The 18,995-nt window shown below is 38.4% G+C and overlaps 1 protein-coding gene across 8 annotated transcripts in view; it reads right to left on the bottom strand.

The window, feature by feature from the left end:
- Positions 1–18,995, bottom strand: part of FRY (FRY microtubule binding protein) — a 422,104-nt gene that overhangs the window by 49,205 nt on the left and 353,904 nt on the right. For all 8 annotated transcript variants that reach the window (XM_054015341.1, XM_054015336.1, XM_054015335.1 and 5 more), the window contains exons 49-53: positions 17,565–17,726; positions 16,855–16,929; positions 15,529–15,699; positions 7,081–7,281; positions 2,689–2,850 (exon numbers count right to left, since the gene is read on the bottom strand). In XM_054015341.1, coding sequence (XP_053871316.1) covers positions 2,689–2,850; positions 7,081–7,281; positions 15,529–15,699; positions 16,855–16,929; positions 17,565–17,726 — 771 coding nt within the window. The remainder of the gene's footprint in view (positions 1–2,688; positions 2,851–7,080; positions 7,282–15,528; positions 15,700–16,854; positions 16,930–17,564; positions 17,727–18,995) is intronic.

Here is an 18,995-nt window from a genome sequence, read left to right on the forward strand (position 1 = left end):
CTCTACTTTTTTGTTATTCTGCATCCTCAATGGGGTGCAAGTCAGTCTCTATGGGAATGGATAACATCTTCAAATCACACTTTCTCTTGGGCACCTTTCAGATTAGAGGTGCCTCACAATGCATTATATAACTGACTTGGGGGAAGCTGTGTAACATGGGATTTGAAGACAACAGTTGGCCCTTCATAGATTACCACACTTGCTCAGCCCTGCAACAGATTCCAAATATCATGAGGTGTGTGTGTGTGTATATATATATATATAGAAGGAAGGATGGGAAAGTTGTTAGGCTCAGGTCAGCAAGAAAGCAAATTGCTGTTGAAGAAAGAAATGAAGGTTATCTGGTTAGAGTGCAGGAATAGGAGATAGTGGGGGTGGGGTCAGATACTGCACAATTAGAAGTACTATATTCACATTATGCCTTCCTTTGTTTTAGCAACTGCATTAGCCACTTTGAAATATGGGAGATCAGATACATGGACCATCGGTTTGTTTTGATTATGGCAATGTCAGTGTTCTTATCAGAAGAGATAAACTAAGTTAGGAGGAAGAAAGGAAGATGATATAAAGAAAAAGATGGGATATAAAGGAGAAGTAACCATCAAAGGTTCAGTTATGTTGTAATATGCTTTCCAAATATGAGGGGTTTAGATATTACAATGATAGGAGCCATGAAAATACCAGAGATAGATAGATCTGAATCTCTGAATATCTTTTAGGTTTTCCCATCTGTAGTCTCTAATTCCTTATTAATAATCTACTAATTGTTGCAATCTTTGCCCTTAGAGACATGACAAAGTCACTTAATTTCTTTCCAGGCTTAAAATGGTGCCATCTTGTTCTTATCTTTGGTACTTGCTTTATCTTCGGTGGTTGAAAAACTGACTATACATTGGCAGATACTTTTTGGCACAGGAATGCTTAAGAAGAACCTTGAAAAAGAGACATAGGTTTGGAAAGGTTTCCCTTTCCCCCACCTACTCTCATTGTTTGTTGCTGTCACTCCTTGCATTGTGTCTAAAACTGATGTAAGATTCCTGGGGAAGGGACCATGTCTTCTGTGGTTGCCTGTAAAGTGCCTTGTACAATTTTTGGCACTATATAAAAAGCAACAATTCCTCCTCTGCATTGCTAACCTGCTAGTACAGTAGTAAATATAGGAATAAAGAAACCAGGGGGGAGTGGAGCTTTGCTTTTACTAGACTAAGTAACATGATTTAGCTGCAAGTTTCAAGTTTTTGTAATGAAAGACTGGATGAGATAAGCTTTTGAGTCACACACAGCTCTTTTCCAGACCTGAGGAAGAGCTCTGTGTGGCTCAAACGCTTGTCTCTCTCACCAACAGAAGTTGGTCCAATAAAAGATACTATCTCCCTCACCTTGTCTGTGGAAAGGTCCCTATCAACTTGGGTTATGCATTTCATAAATGTTAAACCTGTTGTGGGACTAACCAAATCTGTGTATCAGTTTTACAAACAGCTCACCGTGTGTTTTCATTCTCTACTTCTTTACAGATTGCAAGCATTCAACTTTGTACCAAACATGTCAATATGAGGACAGGGAGTTTATGTGAATTTTCATGATACTGTTTTTTAAATTAGGCATATATGTAGCATATAACATTCATGAATAGTGATCTATGACTTTAATTTACAGATCAGTAACTATTAAAAGGACTCAAACATTGGTATCAAGCGGGCAGTAGTTGTAGCCTACAACAGAATCTCTTTGACTAGAGCTACTTGAAATAAAATGTTATCAACCCCTGCCCACTCAATATCACTCTCTCATTTATTTTCTTTCCTTGCCTCGTTCTCTTATTTTCTTGTTATGTGAAAAGTACCCAACTCAGCCACAACAGCCTGACTGGTAACCCTATTGTGTCATAATGATACACATAATATCAGATTACTCTAATATTTTTGTTGTATCACCTGTTCTTTCTTTTCTTTTGTATTGTGGGAGGGAGGGAAGGAAGGGTTAGGTTCAGCTGATATACAGTAATGAAAGTATTACCAAAAAGAGAATTAACCATCCCCCACCACACACACACATTGATAATTTTTTACCAACCTTTCATAATGACAGAATTGTGTCTGCAGGCATGGTTCACTTCAGACAGCTGTATGGAACAGTGTTTTGCAAATCTAATATAATACTGCAATTAGGCATTTAACATTCTGACAGTATGCCAAAAGGCAAGAATTGAATCCAGTGCGCACAACTGCACAATAGGTTCTCACATACAAAAAAAATCTCACAAATACATGCATACACCCACACCCAGTTAGCATATTATCCTATACAAATCAGCATGAAGAACATTAGGAGTATTTCTAAAGCATTTGCAACTTCAGAGACTCATATATTTATCTTGCCATTAGTTAGTGGCATTCATACTATGTAAAACGCAAAATACTTAATTTAAAAAGACCAAAATAGAAAGAGACAAATGTTAAAAAAGAACTGTATGGGTCACACAAGAGTGTGTGAAAATATACCTATCTATCTATATATATATAGATATATATATAAAAAAAACACACAAACATTCTATACTACTAGGGGAAGAGAAAACATACTTGCCCCTGCATTCAAACCTCTCATGACATTTTAAAAATAAGCTATTTTTAAAAAAAAGTTAATTTAAGGAAAAGTATAATCAGAAAGTTCTCAAAACTTCTTCACCTTAGAACCCTCAGACACCTGGTGATTACTCATGTCAGGCAAAGACACTTCAAAGCTAGATGTTCTTGTATTAAAATGATGCGGGGCAGCTGCGGTGGTATCACATGATGTAGAAAGCGAGTCCATGTGAATTGTATCCTCAGAGGGGGAAAGAGTCATGATCTGTTAAAAAGAATAATTAAAAAAAAAAAAAAAAAAAAAGAACCAGTTATGAAGTTCCTCTATCACATGCCCTTTTATTATACTAAGGTCACAGCCCTGCCACAGTTAAGGTTAAGACCAGGTTTCTGGTTAAAGGTTGACTCTAAGTGCTCTAAAATCTACATGGTTACTCAGAATGCAAACTGAAATTTGGCGTGCCTCATGGGAGCATGGGGTTTTGTTAATGGACCAAACTTGGGACCATTTGCCCAAAGGATTTCAGGATACTGTCTCTGGAAAAAAACAACTTTTCTAAGAGTTGAGAGATTCTGGTAACCTTTTTTTGCTCACAGGCAGAGATCAAACCAAGGCCCAGATCATCCCACTAAGATGTCCAACACCCGAGGGTTATCCCAACAGAGTGCATGGCATCTGGGGGTGAATTCAAATGAAAAGGTTATTTCAAAAAGATTTTTTATTTCCTGTTTAGAGCATTGCAAGCCTTGCACACTGATATGCTAAAAAAATTACACTGAGCATGTGGGGAAAGAGGATTTAACAGGATTATTAACCTTTAAAGTTCCTGGGCAGTTCACGGGGCTAAGCAATAATCCTTGGACTCTAAGCAGCTGGCCAGTGTCAGATCAAGTCCCACTTTGGGCAGAAATTTGGAAAAGTATGGATGAGTGCTGTCATATTTTTCTTTTTGAGGGGAACATAATTCATATGTTTTGTATTCATCTTCATATGTATTTGTATTTTCATAAAAAGGAGATATGTGAATGTTTGCTTGCATTTCATGGGGTAGAGGAATGGGGAGGGAAAAGGAGTGAGGGGGTTAGGACTGCATTGAGGGGAGTAGGATAAATGGGGATGGGTAGTAAGGGGGAAGAAGGGTTGGGGGGCTCAGGTGAGGGAGAGACACACACTGGGGTGAGTGGCAGGAGGGCTGGGGGAGAATAGGGGCAGAGATGTCTGTCCACCCCACATTCTCTCCTTCTGTTTATGAGCCAGGCTCTGGGGTATCTGAGTCCCTCTTCCTCTCCTTCCCCTCCCCATGTGATCTGCAATCTGGAGAAGACCTGCCACTCTGAGTGGGGCGTTTAGAACAGGCATTCTTGGAGCATACACTAGGGACACAGTGCTGAGGCCAGTGTGAGGAGCTGAGGACTCCTATGCTTGGTGACACATATCAGAAATGTTCCAACCCTTGGGAAGAAGGAAGGGAATGCTCACTGACGGGAATGGAGCAGTTCACTATTGTTTCAGGCTGTATGCCTATCCCTGGGGTACTCTCTTTCAGATGAGAACATCTCCTTGAGATGAATGGGCCACTTCACACCTCTCTGAGCCTCTGACTTTGAACTTCGAAAGGGAGGGGCAGGGCGATTAGGGGTGTAAGAGTAGTTGGGAAGAGGGCAGAGTGGTTTTGGTCAGGGAGGGATATTAAGCATAAGGTATAAATGGGAATTGGTGGCAGGGGAGAGAAGAGAGGTTGGGGGGCTCAGGTAAGAGGGAGGGGTGAAGATTAAGGGATGTGGGAGGGGAGAAGATGGGAAGGGTTGGAGAACATGAGCGGTAGCAGAGGAAATTGGCTTAATTAAATGGGAACAGGAGAGGGGATCTGGAAATGTTGCAGAAATGGTGGGGCGGGGGTTGAGAAGGAGAGACAGTATTTTCTTACATGCTTAAAGTTACTGTAACAACCATATAATAAAACTCTCAGGGTTTTGGGACACAGACCATGGATGAGATTTGTCTCACTAGCCCTGTTAGCAGCTACACATTTCAAAGCACGACCATTATCCCCACTCCACTATAACAAAATATATGGGGGGGAGGGGGCAAGGTGAGGGGAGGAACACAGAGGAATCACATAGCAACTGCATGGCCTAGTGGAAAGACCTCTAGGCTGGGACTATTCCTGGCTCTGCCACTGGTTTGCTAGGTGACCTTGGGCAAGTCACTTCATCACTCTGAGCCTCAGTTTCCTATCTGTAAAATGGGGACAATGCTGTAAAGTTCTTTCAGATCTACTGATGAAAAGCTGTATACAGAAGCAAGGTTTTTTGATTATTCCTTAGCCAGAGTAGCCTTTCAGCTGCCAACCTAGGTGAGAACTACAACTGTCTAAATGACCACTAATCTACCAACAAACATTTCTCTTTCTGTTTAGAAAACTAGGAAATTAAATGGCAAAAACTGTTAACACAGAGGCTTGGTCTACACTGAAAACTTACATTAGCATAGCTACATCTCTCAGGGGTATGAAAAATCCATACCCTTTAGCAATGTAATTAAGTGACCTAACTCCTGGAGTATACAGCATTAGGTTGATGGAAGAGTTCTTCTGTTGATCTAGCTACTGCTTCTTGGGGAGGTGTATTAACTATAGCAATGGAAGTACCCTGTCATGACCCAGGTTCATGGGAGCAGTCATGCTCCAACCCTCCACCTGGCAGCCTGCTGACAACTGCTTCCCTAGGATCCAGGAAGCCCAGCCCCAGTTTGAGGTTCCATCCCTGAGGGTCTATTGGTGGAGTCCCAGAGCTGCTGATTAGCCCGCTGGCCCTACTTAGAGCAGGTATAGAAAGCTGTCTGAACAACTGGGTCCACCCTGCCCTGGACTATGCGTCTTGTGCTTCTTGCTCCTGCTCCCCCGGCTTGATTTCCTGGTATCCTGACCTTGCTTGACTCCTAGCATCTAATTCATGGTTCTGATCTCCAGTTTGTCTCCTTCGGATCTCCTTATATCCTGAACCGGCTGACTCTTGTCTCATGAGTGTGGACTCTGGCACTGATCACTAGTCTGGCAACCCATGACCCGGCTGTGACAAATCTCTTCCATTGCTGCAGTGAGTGTCTACACTGAATTACTACAGTGACACAGCTGCAGTGTTGTAGTTGTGCCACCATAGTGTTGAAATGTAGACATACCCAGAGTTAAGGCTGTTTCTGACAGCTTGTGCCCTTCCAAAACATTGAGTTAAGCAAAACTCATACTTCTGAAAACCAAGAAATACAGAGTTCAGGTAAACGCCAACACAACCGTAACTCTTCCTCTTTGAGCGATGCCCAATACACCCATAGCGCACACATTCCCACGCTGTCTTTTTACTGTAATGGACAGGCACTACTTGCATTTGCCCTACATTTAAGCACTAAGCCTACTCCCCCAACGGAATATCACACTTGTAAAATTTAACAACTTCATATCCTTTTACAAAGCCTTTACACTTGCACACTTGATACCATCTCAACCTATCCCTTCCCCTATCATTAAATCCACAGACTGCTCTCAGATCCTACCTCACTATTGACAATTCCTATGTCAAGAAGATCCCCGTGCCCTGCTGCTGACACAACATACACAATTTTGTACTGAAATGATGCAGACTGGAACCTCAAGATACATATGCACTTCTTTCCTTTGATAACACACATGGGTGGGGTGGGAGGACTCAGACTTAGATATCCTCATATCACAGTCAGAGATCTTCTAAGCTACTCCAACTTACTCTTCCACCATTCAATACAGCTACATTTAACACAGTGAATGCAGATGGAATGTATGCAGATCATTCCCAGTGACTATTGCCAGCTCCGGGTCCGGAAGGGGCGGGGAGGGGGGGAAGAGGGGGACGGACAGATGGACAGAGTTAAGGTTGTGTTGGTGTTTACATTCTCTCTGTATTTCCTGGCTTTCCAGAAGTTTGAGTTTTGCTGTACTTGACATTCTGGAAGGGCATGAGCTACACCAGGCAACTTTATCTCTGCATTAACAAAGTTTTTTGCCATTTAATATATGCATGCAATGCAAACACTGTGCTAATGCTACCTTCCCAATGCTGTTGATTAGCTTGTTTCAGCTTGTATACTTTTCATTTTATAATCTTTCAAATTTTTATTCATATTTAAACATCCCAAAGGTGAATTTTTCAAAATCGGATGCCTGCTACATTTTATAAACATTATACATCTGAAGGATTTAACATTGGCCATTTAAGCAAAACTAATAGCTTTGCTGAATAAAGTGCTACTTATCAGATCTGACACTTCCTGTGTTTAGTACTTTCATCAAAATTCTTTTCCATCTTCAGTTAAAGGACAAGCGAGCCATTAGAAAGCACTCAGTTACATGACATTTGGCATCCCACTTGATCAGTTTGCATTTAAGCAACAGGAAATTAAAAGATCAGTTTATTTTAAAAAATCTATGTATTCTTAATAAACTGTAAATTAACTACTTACTAGGTCTGAATGTTCCAATATTTGGCTTGTTGTTAGGTCCTCCTCCTCTGATGACTCATCGGAGTCCTCATGGTTCATTTTATTTAGGCTGGGTGTACTTCCTGAAAGCTGGCTTTCCTCCAGAAGCTGCATATCGCATTTGTCCAGACTATCTAAGGAACGTCTGCGCACTCCCCAGTTGAAATTGTCCATACTCTCACCCTGAAAACACATGCAGGCTCAATTTGCTTCCTATACTATTATATAAAATTACTTTCAAAATTACTAATAATTTGTTCTAATCTAGCAGAAGAATGTTTTTGATATAAAAATATAGTACAGATCTTATATGAACACAATTTTGTTAAGCAATAAAGTAACCAGAAGCTACTGAAACTTTCTAAGATTCCATCTGGAAATAAGAGCAATAAAGATGGAAATAAAAGTTAAATGAATATTCATTATTTTGAATACTAAGTGTTTTTCATGCTTTACTGCTTTAAAAATGTGCTTTTATAATTCCATGAGCACATATATGCATATCTATCTCAATGTCAATGAAACAGTAACAGATTAAATAAAAATCTTAAAGCCACTTGAAAAGATTTCCGCCCCCCATAATGTTACTGTAAAACATTAGGATCAATCAACAGGACATGTTCATGGTAATATTTCAATAGCAAATCAGATGTTAAATATTTTAGATTCTCTGTACTACATACATAACCACAATAATGAAATGCAAAGTTAAGGCAGATTTGAATGCAGCTCTAATTTTGCATGCACAATGCAATGGCTAAAGCAGCACAGCTTTTTAACTTTTATTCTAGGCTTATGATTGATTTTTCTTTATAAACTGGACATTTTTTCCCCCAGAAGTAAGCTGACTAGTATGGACCAACATTTCAGTTTTTAAAAGGGACACAGTCAACTTAAAAAATCAAATTTGTATCTGAATATTTTCGTCCTATTTAAGGTTCTGAGTCTATGCACACTTATGCAAATATGAGTTAAAGCACAATGGGTAAGTATATGCAGGATCAAGACAATAGTGGCAAACACTATCTAAGATTGTTATAAATGAATAAAGTTACTGAAAAAAATATTTCACACTATTTTTTCCCATTTGTTTACTTTGTGCATTTGACATTACTTTGTATGTAGTCAGTTTCACTAATTCCCTTCTATGGGCAAGTTAAGGCCAAGTCCTTGCAGATATTTAAGCATATGCATAATTTTACTCATGTGAGTAGGCCCACTGAGGTTAAAGGGGCTCTGCACAAGGCCAAGCGTTTTCCAATTTGGATCCAATTGCAGGTTTGGGGTCTTAATCATTTTCCCTCTTGCTAAAAAGACCCTTATAAAGACATCAACATAAGAAAAAAAGCTATGATAGGAAAAAGGATTAAAGGGGGGGAAAAGTAAGTAAAAACCTACTTTTAAAATGGTGCTCTAAAAGAAACCAGAATTGTAAAAAATGAATCTGCTTCAAGTTAACAATTATCCTTTAAATATATTTTACATTTGGCAAAAAAAATCTTTGTCTTAAAATAATAAATGGGAAGAAAAATTATATATTACACATGAAGTATATTATATTTTTATGAGTCCCACACCCATCTAGAATATATTCCTGAGTAATAAAATAAATTTTTATAGGTGAAAAAGGCCCAGTTCAGCATGCACCTAACTTTGGGAATACGAGGAATGCCACTGATGTTCACTGGACTTCTCACATAATTAAAGTTAGACATTTGCTTAATACCTTGCTAAATCAGGGCAAAAGGCATAAGCAGCAATGAATTAAGTATACGTTTATTTTAAAATAAGTCACTGAATTTGTGCAAAAATATCTAAGCATTTTGAATCACTGCCTTTTAGTGCAAAGAACATTGTTATACAGATATTCAGAGAAAAAGCTCTGGATAACAACGATAAGCTAACCTCTCATGAACAAAGATGGAGCAAAACTTAAAATAGATGCAGAAAAGAGAAAATACCTCTAGAAATATATGCTAGTCTAGCTCAGCCCACTGAAACATTTGGTAGACTTAAGGGATATACTACAAACAGCAGCAAAATGACAATGAAGCCAGACTTAGCAGAATATTGTGTCTTTCATGTTATGGAAGTGGGAGCACATAATAGGGTGGTCGTTGGAAAAGAACAGAAATTATGTCCAACATTTAAGGAAACTTGTTTCCTTGAATTGTAAAAAATATTTTATAATTTAAAACTATTTATTTGTGTTAAAAATTATTTCCCCCCCCCAGCTTGAAGGCTACAGGACAACTGCACCAGTTGCTCTTCCTCCACAAGGTATCTGGTAACAAGAACTAGACTAATGTCATGCCCTTGTCTTTATGATGCCAACTTCCACTGAAATATCCAGCAGTTTTACTTTGCAGCTGGTGCCACAGAAACGAGGCACTAATTTATTTCCACTGCTGCTCCTCTTTGGAATCTCTCAAAGAAGAAAAGATGAAAAGAAGAAAAGAAAAACAAAATGGATGAGAGATAAAAAGAAGGGCAACATACAGTAAATGTAATCAGGAAAAACAGGGGGAGAGAAAGTGGGACAAATAAAAGAAAGGAAAACAAATTATGAAGATGAAGACACTAAAAATGAGGAGAGAATACAAGAGAAGTGGCTTGCAGGAGATGTGAGATACACATCAAAAATATTTGGGGCCTGATCTTTCCAGTGGTACATACAGATTTCACACTGAATTCAATGACAGACTGGAGCGTGTAGACAGATTACTATTTTTGCACCACAAAATAATTTTGTTATCACAATTAACGAGGAGGAAAGATGGCCTTGAGCGGCTATTAACTTCTCTTTTGCTGCACGTAGAGATTATCGTCTACTTTCCATAAAGCTACTTGTTAGAAACACAGATCAGTTCATGTGATCATTGTGTCGCCTGAACAATGGCCAGATACGACAGCGTACTCTATCACTTAGCATCTTATGGTGTGGGAGGGTAGGGGTTGAACACACTGTGTGTCCATCCTAAACACTACCACAACCCAGACTGAAACTAGGACCTCTGTGGTTAGGGAAAAAAAATAAAATAAAAAGCAGTTCTACCAGGCAGACTAGAATATATCCTGAATCAAGCCAGAAGGAATTGTGCTAAGCTTGTTTCAGACAAGAGCTTCCCTGGCAGTGTTGGCAAAACATGTTTCCATTAACTTTGCACACAAATAGCAATGTATATAGATACACTGTTGTCCATGTAGATTAGATATGTTTTAGTCATTGATTTAAGATTAACACAGTATTTCCATATGCTTATGTTTTTCCATATGCCTGTGTCCATATGCTTGTGTCTGTTTCCCAAATGGTGGGGAAGGTTCTAGGAGGGTTGTAGTCCTAGTGTAAAGGGGAGAAGCTAGGAGGCATAAGGGGGTTGGAGAGCGAGCCTGCGCCATACTCATTCTGTAGTGGTGGCTTGACCCAGTTCTTACTCTGGATGTTGTGACTTGGCATGATAGGGGTGCAGCCAGGTCAAACCAGAGAGCTGCTGTGATCCCATGCATTAGGTCACAACACCCAAAATGGGGAGTCAGGCCCAATCCTGTGAGACAGGAACCGCCGCTGTAGGATGAATGAGGCTCTCTCGCTCTCCAAATAATATTTTCTATGATCTCTTAATAGCTTTCAGTGTCATTTCAATTTTCTACAGAAAGTTAAAGGTTTAAAACTTAGGCCCCAACTCCGCAAACCACACATGCACATCCTTAACTTTACTCACATTAGTCCCATTGACTTCAATGGAACTACTTGTGAATAAATGTAAGCACATATATGTTTCCGGGATCAGAGCCATAAATAGTCAGCAAAACTCTGGGAAACTGTGGACTACTGAAAACTTTTCTATAAAGAGGTCACATGTACCAGTTTTCACAGCATGCTAAGAAGAACCAATGTACCTATTAATTTCAACATGGAAGTTAGGAGTCAGTCATCAGCAGTTTAATGCTACAAAGGCAAAAAGCTTTTCTACATTTTAACAATATAAATGTGACAGATTAACTAAACATATTTCCTGTTTTTAGTGTCTATGTACTACTTGTGTGCACAGTTATTGAAAAAGAAAAAGAGTCCAACTTTGCAACTCAAATTAGAAATGAGGGGTTTCATCTAGAATCCCCATTTTTAAAATCACATATTCTTCGATAATGCAAAGCCACACGTATTTGAAGTTAAGCCCCAAATAGCTGAATTACTTTAAACTCAATTTTTCTAGAGCTCTAAAAATATTTCTAGGGCAAAGCAGCATGTGAAACACCACTTACATACATACACACACACACACACACACACACACTCACAAACTGAAAGAGAAAAAAAAACTATGATGTTATTCTATAATACAAATTTGCAACAATACACACCATCTACTTGCACATCGGAATTCAAATAGCATGATCTTACCTGAAGTTCCTGGATAGCAGATATAATAGATAGAAAAACAAATAAAAATCTATTTAAAATTACTGTATTAAAGATACCATATACTTAAACATTTGCCCTACAGTAATAAATAACGTGATCAGAAAAACTTTAGCTCTGTAATGCTACCATTAAGTAAAAAATAAAAATAAAATACTATGTTATTGGTTTTTAAATCTTTATTAAATTCTAAACAATCATATCTTGTGATCTGTGCATAATGCACCCAGCACTGACCTGTTTATAATATAATCTTTCCAAAATAGCGGTCTCCATTTGTGCTAGTCTGAGCTTTCCAACACTGTTTTATTCATGTTCATGAACACCAAATTTAAACTAGGTGTAAGTGGGTAAAGTTCCAATGAAGTCACTATAGTTCTCACCTCTTATTCACGGCCTGAATTTGGCCCTTTATTTGTATTTGTTTAAAACACTGAATTGCATAATGATGTGAGGCTTCAATTACAGGAAATATATTATTGGGTTGCCTAATAATGTTGCTATAGTTAAAAATAAATATATATTTCCCATTATACTTCCCTCTTTTCAGGCGTTCAAAGTTGAAAGTAATAACTCCAGTCTTGCTTAAATCTTGGTATGCAAGTTTCAGATGTGGAGCAGTTTATCAAATAGTGAAGGGTTTTTTTAATCTGTATTTTTAGTTTTACTTTATGTAAAAATAGAAATGTTAGATACTTGATCCACAAGTATCATAAGACTGATTTTTTTTGTTTAAGGTTTAGGAACAAGCTTTGTCATTAGCAGTTCAATACTGGGATGGTCAAAACTTATGGAAAACCACAGTAGAATCCTTTCCAGGATGAACTAAACACACTATTAAGTTTTTCCTCCTTTTGTATCTGACTTTGTAATTGCTACATGTTTGGTATGATCACTGGTTCAAAGGAAGCTGCTCATGTGATTCCAGGGATGATATGGCCATTACTCAATAACATGGACTAATCTCTTGTAGAGAGTTAGGAATGTTTATTTTATTATTAATTATTATTTATTATTATGAACTGTAAAATGTTTGCCAAAATTTAACAATCACAATCTGTTGAGTTTATGATACGTCCATTCCCCTCACCCTTCTATCGTATATTGACTAATTTAGGCCTCAATACTAAAATTAGGCACATACTTAAATCTTTGCAGGATCAGGGATTAAGACTATAAACTCTTTGGGGCAGGGACTTCACAGCACCTAGCACAATGAGGTGCCAACCTGGTTCTGGATCTGTAAGCATTACTTTAGCAGTGCTACTAATAGCAATAATAACAATTTTTTAATTGGTTTGTCTATATTTTAATCTTTGCTCTCTGGCTGAATATTGAAGTTTTTTTCTCCATCTGATTTTAACTGCTGAAGGGAAAGAAGCAGCAATTCTCAAATCTCAGTCTGTGGTTGGAATCCTGCTTTCATGATTCTGACACCAATTTATCATCTGATAATTGATCGAATTATAATAAAATTATCATTGCATTGTAATCATAGAATCATAGAATCATAGATTATAGGACTGGAAGGGACCTCGAGAGGTCATCGAGTCCAGTCCCCTGCCCGCATGGCAGGACCAAATACTGTCTAGACCATCCCTGATAGACATTTATCTAACCTACTCTTAAATATCTCCAGAGACGGAGATTCCACAACCTCCGTAGGCAATTTGTTCCAGTGTTTAACCACCCTGACAGTTAGGAACTTTTTCCTAATGTCCAACCTAGACCTCCCTTGCTGCAGTTTAAACCCATTGTTTCTGGTTCTATCCTTAGAGGCTAAGGTGAACAAGTTCTCTCCCTCCTCCTCATGACACCCTTTTAGTGTCATGAGGAGGAGGGATCTTTTGAATACATTTTTAAAGACGTGTTGTAATGACTGCAGACAGCTTTTTTTTTAAACAAAGTTATTTGGAAAAAATATTTTGTCTTTTATCATTATCTAACAGTTTTTGAACTCTATTATAACAACCACAGATTAAAATTGTTCTTGTAAATCTAGTCAGAACTCATTTAAAATATTTCCTGCAAGCTATTCAGTTTAGCCATGAATGCACCTAGCAGATGATTTTGCTTTCCCACCCAATGGGAACTAAATTAATGTTTGTCTCTTTCTGTCTTCCAGAGATCAGCATGGATGGATTGTTAATTCTTGATTAATTACGCTAGGGCTTCATTTCAGATAGCTCAAGAAAGAGCTGCTTTTATTTGTCAGATATCTACATCCAGTGAGACATTTAGTGCTTTCCTCCAAGAGGTCAAAGAGGGAAGTGCCATATCATACGGTGCCTCTTTCCCCTATCATTCTACCTAATGAGGTCTGAAATCGAAATAACCGCATTTTAGAGCAAATGGTTATGTAGGAAAATGCCTGTCATGAATGACAACAGTAAGGGTGAGTGAAGCCTGGCAGGGAGAGTGACCCTATAATTTCAAGAACTGAGATGTAAAATGCTATTGGAAAAGATGTCTTCTGCACGGACAGCAGTAGAGATAATGGCAGAACTGGCTGGGGTCCTGGAATTTTTATTTTATAAATCACATTATATTGTGTGAGTGTGTGTGTGTGTGTGTGTGGGGGGGGGGGGGTTGTGTGGAGGTGCAGTGCCATTTAGGTTTGGCCTGGCCATCCCTGAGAGGTACTGTGACCCCGTGCACCAGGTTGCAACATTCAGAATGGGGAGACAGCCTCAGCCCTGTGGGACAGGAAATACCACTGGTGGGATGAGTGATGGGTGCGTTCATTCTCCAACCACCCCTGGGGCCTCCTTTACTTATCTGGCCAGGGAAAGTGTATGTTTCCCTGGTTTTGCACCCTTGGTTTCATGATTTCTGAGAGTCCAATTGAACACATGAACCCACACTAAAGCTCCGTCTGCTCCATCCCTTCATTCTCTCTTCTATCTCTTGATTAAAAAAAAATAATCACAGGCATTATGACACCTGAGTTCACAATGGAGAAGGATGACTGCTTCTTGTAATACAGCTTGAAATGTGCCAGCAAGGTGCTTGTGAGCTCTGCTGCACACACTTTAGTCTCGAGGCTATAAATGTTGAATCTGGATCTCCACAGCGGTAGCAAGATGTGCTACCAGCTGAACTGTCAGGCTGGCCAAAGATCTGCATTTTAAATACTTGGAAATAGTTGACCAATAGTTTCTGAATTTTTAAATGGTAGCAACATTGTTAGACATGTACAACACTGGGTATGCATTTCTTGTCCCTTCCCATTCAAATGGAAAGGATTATTTTCAGTTGGAACAGGTTTGCTCAAGGGTTAAATGGTTTAAAAAAACTAAAACAAAATAAAGAATAGAACAACCTTATCCCTCAACTGTATGATGTATATTTGATTGAAGTTCCCCTGAAGCATTTGTAATTAAAGGTGAACTGACAGGCTTTACCTGCCAAGTCCTGATCTCAAGCCTCAGGGCTCTGTTTTGCTCCTGCAAGAGCCATGAAATCATTGACACCCAAGGCAGAGCAGAAACTGCATCCTTTTAAGTGCTCAGATGTTAGTGATTTCATCAACTGTTGCAGGAGTAACAGAACCCTGAGGGCTTGAATTCAGGTTTTGGCAGGTTATTGATGAAAGAACTGATTTTAAACTTTTTTGCTTTATAATGTAAATTCTTAAAAGCTGCAGATATATTTTGTTAACAATTTGGGATCTTCAACAACTTGCGTTTCAAAGCTTTTAATTTCACCTTCAAGTTACAGAAACATGATATTTGTGTTGTCATTAGAACTGCAGCTTTGCCTTTCAGTAGTAATTGCAGTGTGTATTAAAGTGGGTTCAGACAGGAAGGTGTGGTAGCTTGCCAATGTTAAGCTACTGTCACAACACTGTGAACATTATAAATACGTTTATTGAAAATCAAATCTAGAATCATATAGTTACATTTTATGTTATAAAGAGTGAATTACTTAGTAATAAGAAGTGTTAAACTGTGTTTTAGCCAGAGATAAAACTTAAGCAAAGCCATTTCATAGAGAATATACTGTACCTCCCCATCTTCCAGTTCAACATCTAGGAAATCGAAGTCCCTAAAGACTCTGAACTGTTGTTCACTGTTTGAATCGTCCATGTTCTCTTGTTCCCTCGTTCCGTCTTCTGAAGACACCAAGCTTGTCTGGTGCTCAATCAGATCCAAATCACCACATGAAGAAAAAATTACCTAAAATTCAAAAGATTTCTCTTTTGAGAAACTTTCCCCTCTGGTTGCTTGTTAGTAAAAGCTGAATTGGTTATTCAGAAGACTGTATTTCCAGTACACACCTAATTCCTTTAGCTGGTATTTTTAGAACACGCTCTTTTATTATTTATGTTGGACAGGTGCCTTGAGATTAAATCTTGTACAAAGACACAACTTCATGCTGCAGGAACATGTCCAAGAATGTAATAGCTACCTCCTAATGGCTGCAGACTGATGTTGCCTAAATGTTTATATACATTTATGGGAATGAAATTCAAAGAGCCCATTGCAGAAAGGATTGTCAAGGGGATGAGTTAATACTTTCACCAGAAAACCTCTAGTTAAACATGCTTAAGCATGTAGAGAGATTAGGAAACATAACACAGACTAATTTGTGCAGCAGTAGCTTTTCCTTTCCTACTGAACAATGTCTGCAGTTTAGATGAGAACAATTCATCCTGTGGGTTCCTGTTTTGTTCAAACTGAGAACACATCCACAACATAATAGCAAGAGTGACATAGTAATAATGTATCACAAAGTACTCAAGATTTATATAGTGCTTTTAAAATGTTTAAACATTATTTTAAAGAAAATAAATACAAATCTTTACCTTTGAAATTTAAAAAACCCCACGATCAACCAACAAAATTGGAATAGTCCACTATACATTCCACTGCATGAGACAATACTCATTTCCTTAAAGAGTAATGTTAGAATCATTATCTCATGGGATGATAAGGGTGCTAATCTTCATTGCTTTTTCTGTAATTGAATTTAGGGCTTCTGAAAGGAGCTAGATTGACAATACTGGAGACCAAAATGATCTATCCATAGAACACGTAAAGTTTGGACAGTGATAGTGCCAGCATCCCAACAACGCTCCACCGAACTGCTTCATAACCTATTCTGGAAGAACAGCCTCTAAAAGTGAGAGGGCTGTTTATGCTCCATGCTCAAACACTGTCCTTTATGCTGAGAAATGCAACATGTGCCAGACTGTGCTAACTACAATGATGGTTTTGTGACATGGAATAAATTAAAACACCTCTGAAATTCAGGGAGATAAAGTTCTTGATATTTAAAATTAAAGATACAAAAACAACAAAAGACGAAACAGTCAATGAAGCAAGACTCACTGAAGGGTTTTTGCTCAGCCCCACATCTTGACCACACAGGGTAAGGACGTGTACCAGCTTTTCCTTTGTCCTTTTCTAGAAAAAAAAAAATTTAATTTTAGCATCATTCTTTACAGGTTTCAGAGTAGCAGCCGTGTTAGTCTGTATCCGCAAAAAGAACAGAAGTACTTGTGGCACCTTAGAGACTAACAATTTATAAATTTGTTAGTCTCTAAGGTGCCACAAGTACTCCTGTTCTTTTTGCATCATTCTTTATTCATTCTGTTGGAAACTAGAGGATATGTTTTTAGGAAAAACTATGATCAGAGACTCACTGGTTTGATGTTAAAGAAATTATTTTAGAGCAACTACACATACATGGAAATAGATAAAAGCAGCAGCTAATATTTTTTCAGTACTTAAAAAAATTTAAAAACTGGTCTATTCTTTTCATTAGGCCCTAAACTAGTAAAGCACTAAAACACATGTATAACTTCACTGAGACTACTAAAGATCTTGAAATTAAGCACATGCATAAGTTTTTTAATCATCTCAAATCTCCAATATGCTTAACAGTAGCAATAAATAAATAAATATATTTGCATGGTTTTACTTTAGCTGGCAGCTAACAAAATCCAATAGTGCAAAACAAGGTCACAATCAGGAGCAATGCTGCAGGCATATTTTAATGAATAGGGGGCTCCATTACAGGAACTTAGTGGGAATTCTACCTGAGAATACTGAGGCCTTTTCCAGCTCACAGGAACGAGGACATTGGAATTAGAACCTGAGGAGGTTGAGGAAGTGCTTCGAGTGACAGCCATTGCCCGGGGTTTACCATCTCGGCCAGCAGAACTCTGTAGCTCATCATATCGTCTCCCAATAATTGGAGTCTGAAATAACATAGAGCCGCATTATGTAGAATAATGTTAATGACCTGTTAGCTCACTTGCAGATGAATGTTATTCTGAAGACAGGTATGCCCAAAATTTTACCTATTTTTTGTTTTTCTGTTTATAAGCCCCATATAAATCTTTACATTTATTTTTTCCACCATATATTCTTCACAGTGTCTCTGCCCCCAACAATGCCAGCACCTCAGCATTCAGGAGCAACTTACAGTAATAAATGAGTTTACTGAACAGGCAATGGAGAAAAGCAAATTTTGTTAAATAAACTTATTTTAACACAGGCTGTTGTTACAGGGGTTTTTCTGCAGGGTGCTGAGCACTCTGGCTTGGATCCAGCAGACCACTTACGCACATACTGAAATGTTTTGCTGGATCAGGCCAGAGTGCTCAGAGAGCCCAGGACAATAAGAGTGAGAAAACCTTTATGGAAAAATACTAAAAGTATATCCTTTTGTGGTAGTGTTTCCTTTATAAACCCTGTTTCTCAGTAGCTGTTGTAAGAATAAGTCTCCAATTCTGCATACACACATGTGATTAACTTTAATCAGGTGAAGTCCCATAAAGTTAAGTATGTAAGTAAGTGTTTGCATGGTCAAAATATCTCCTGTCAAAAGACTCCAGTCTGAAACTAGATAATACGGTGTTACTCAGGTAACATATTTTTGTACATTTTTAAAAAGAAGAGTTTATTATAATTTGTATTTAAATTAACCAAGTCAACAGCTATGTTAAAAAGATGCGAAATGTAACACACACACACACACACACACACACACACACACCCTATATATATTTGTTTTTTCCCCCACAGGTTTTTTTTTTTTTATTAAGAGTTTTTCCCTTGGAATTCCATGTTCTTAAAAAATAAGTTGAAACCAAAACCAAAAAGAGAGGTTGCTCACCCTGTGCAGTAACTCTAGTTCTTCAAGATAGTGTGTCCCTAGGGGTGCTCCACTTCAGGTGTGTGTGCAGCCCATGTGCCTTCGATGGGAGATTTTCATTAGCAGTGTCTGTTCAGCCCGCGCATTCGCTGTTGATATCCTTGTGCCCTGCACTGACATTATATCAGGCTGCGTGGGCAAACCACCCTTAATTCCTTCTCCACTGCCAAGTCTCAGATGGAAACTCCAATGCAGAGGGGAAAGAGGGCTGGTAGTGGAGCACCTATAGAGGGACACATCCTGAAGAACTACAGTTATTGTACAGGGTGAGTAACTTCTCTTTCTTCTTCAAGTAGTGTCCCTAGGGGTG

This window comes from Malaclemys terrapin, chromosome 1, assembly GCF_027887155.1.
Source record: "Malaclemys terrapin pileata isolate rMalTer1 chromosome 1, rMalTer1.hap1, whole genome shotgun sequence".
NCBI classification, from domain to species: domain Eukaryota; kingdom Metazoa; phylum Chordata; order Testudines; family Emydidae; genus Malaclemys; species Malaclemys terrapin.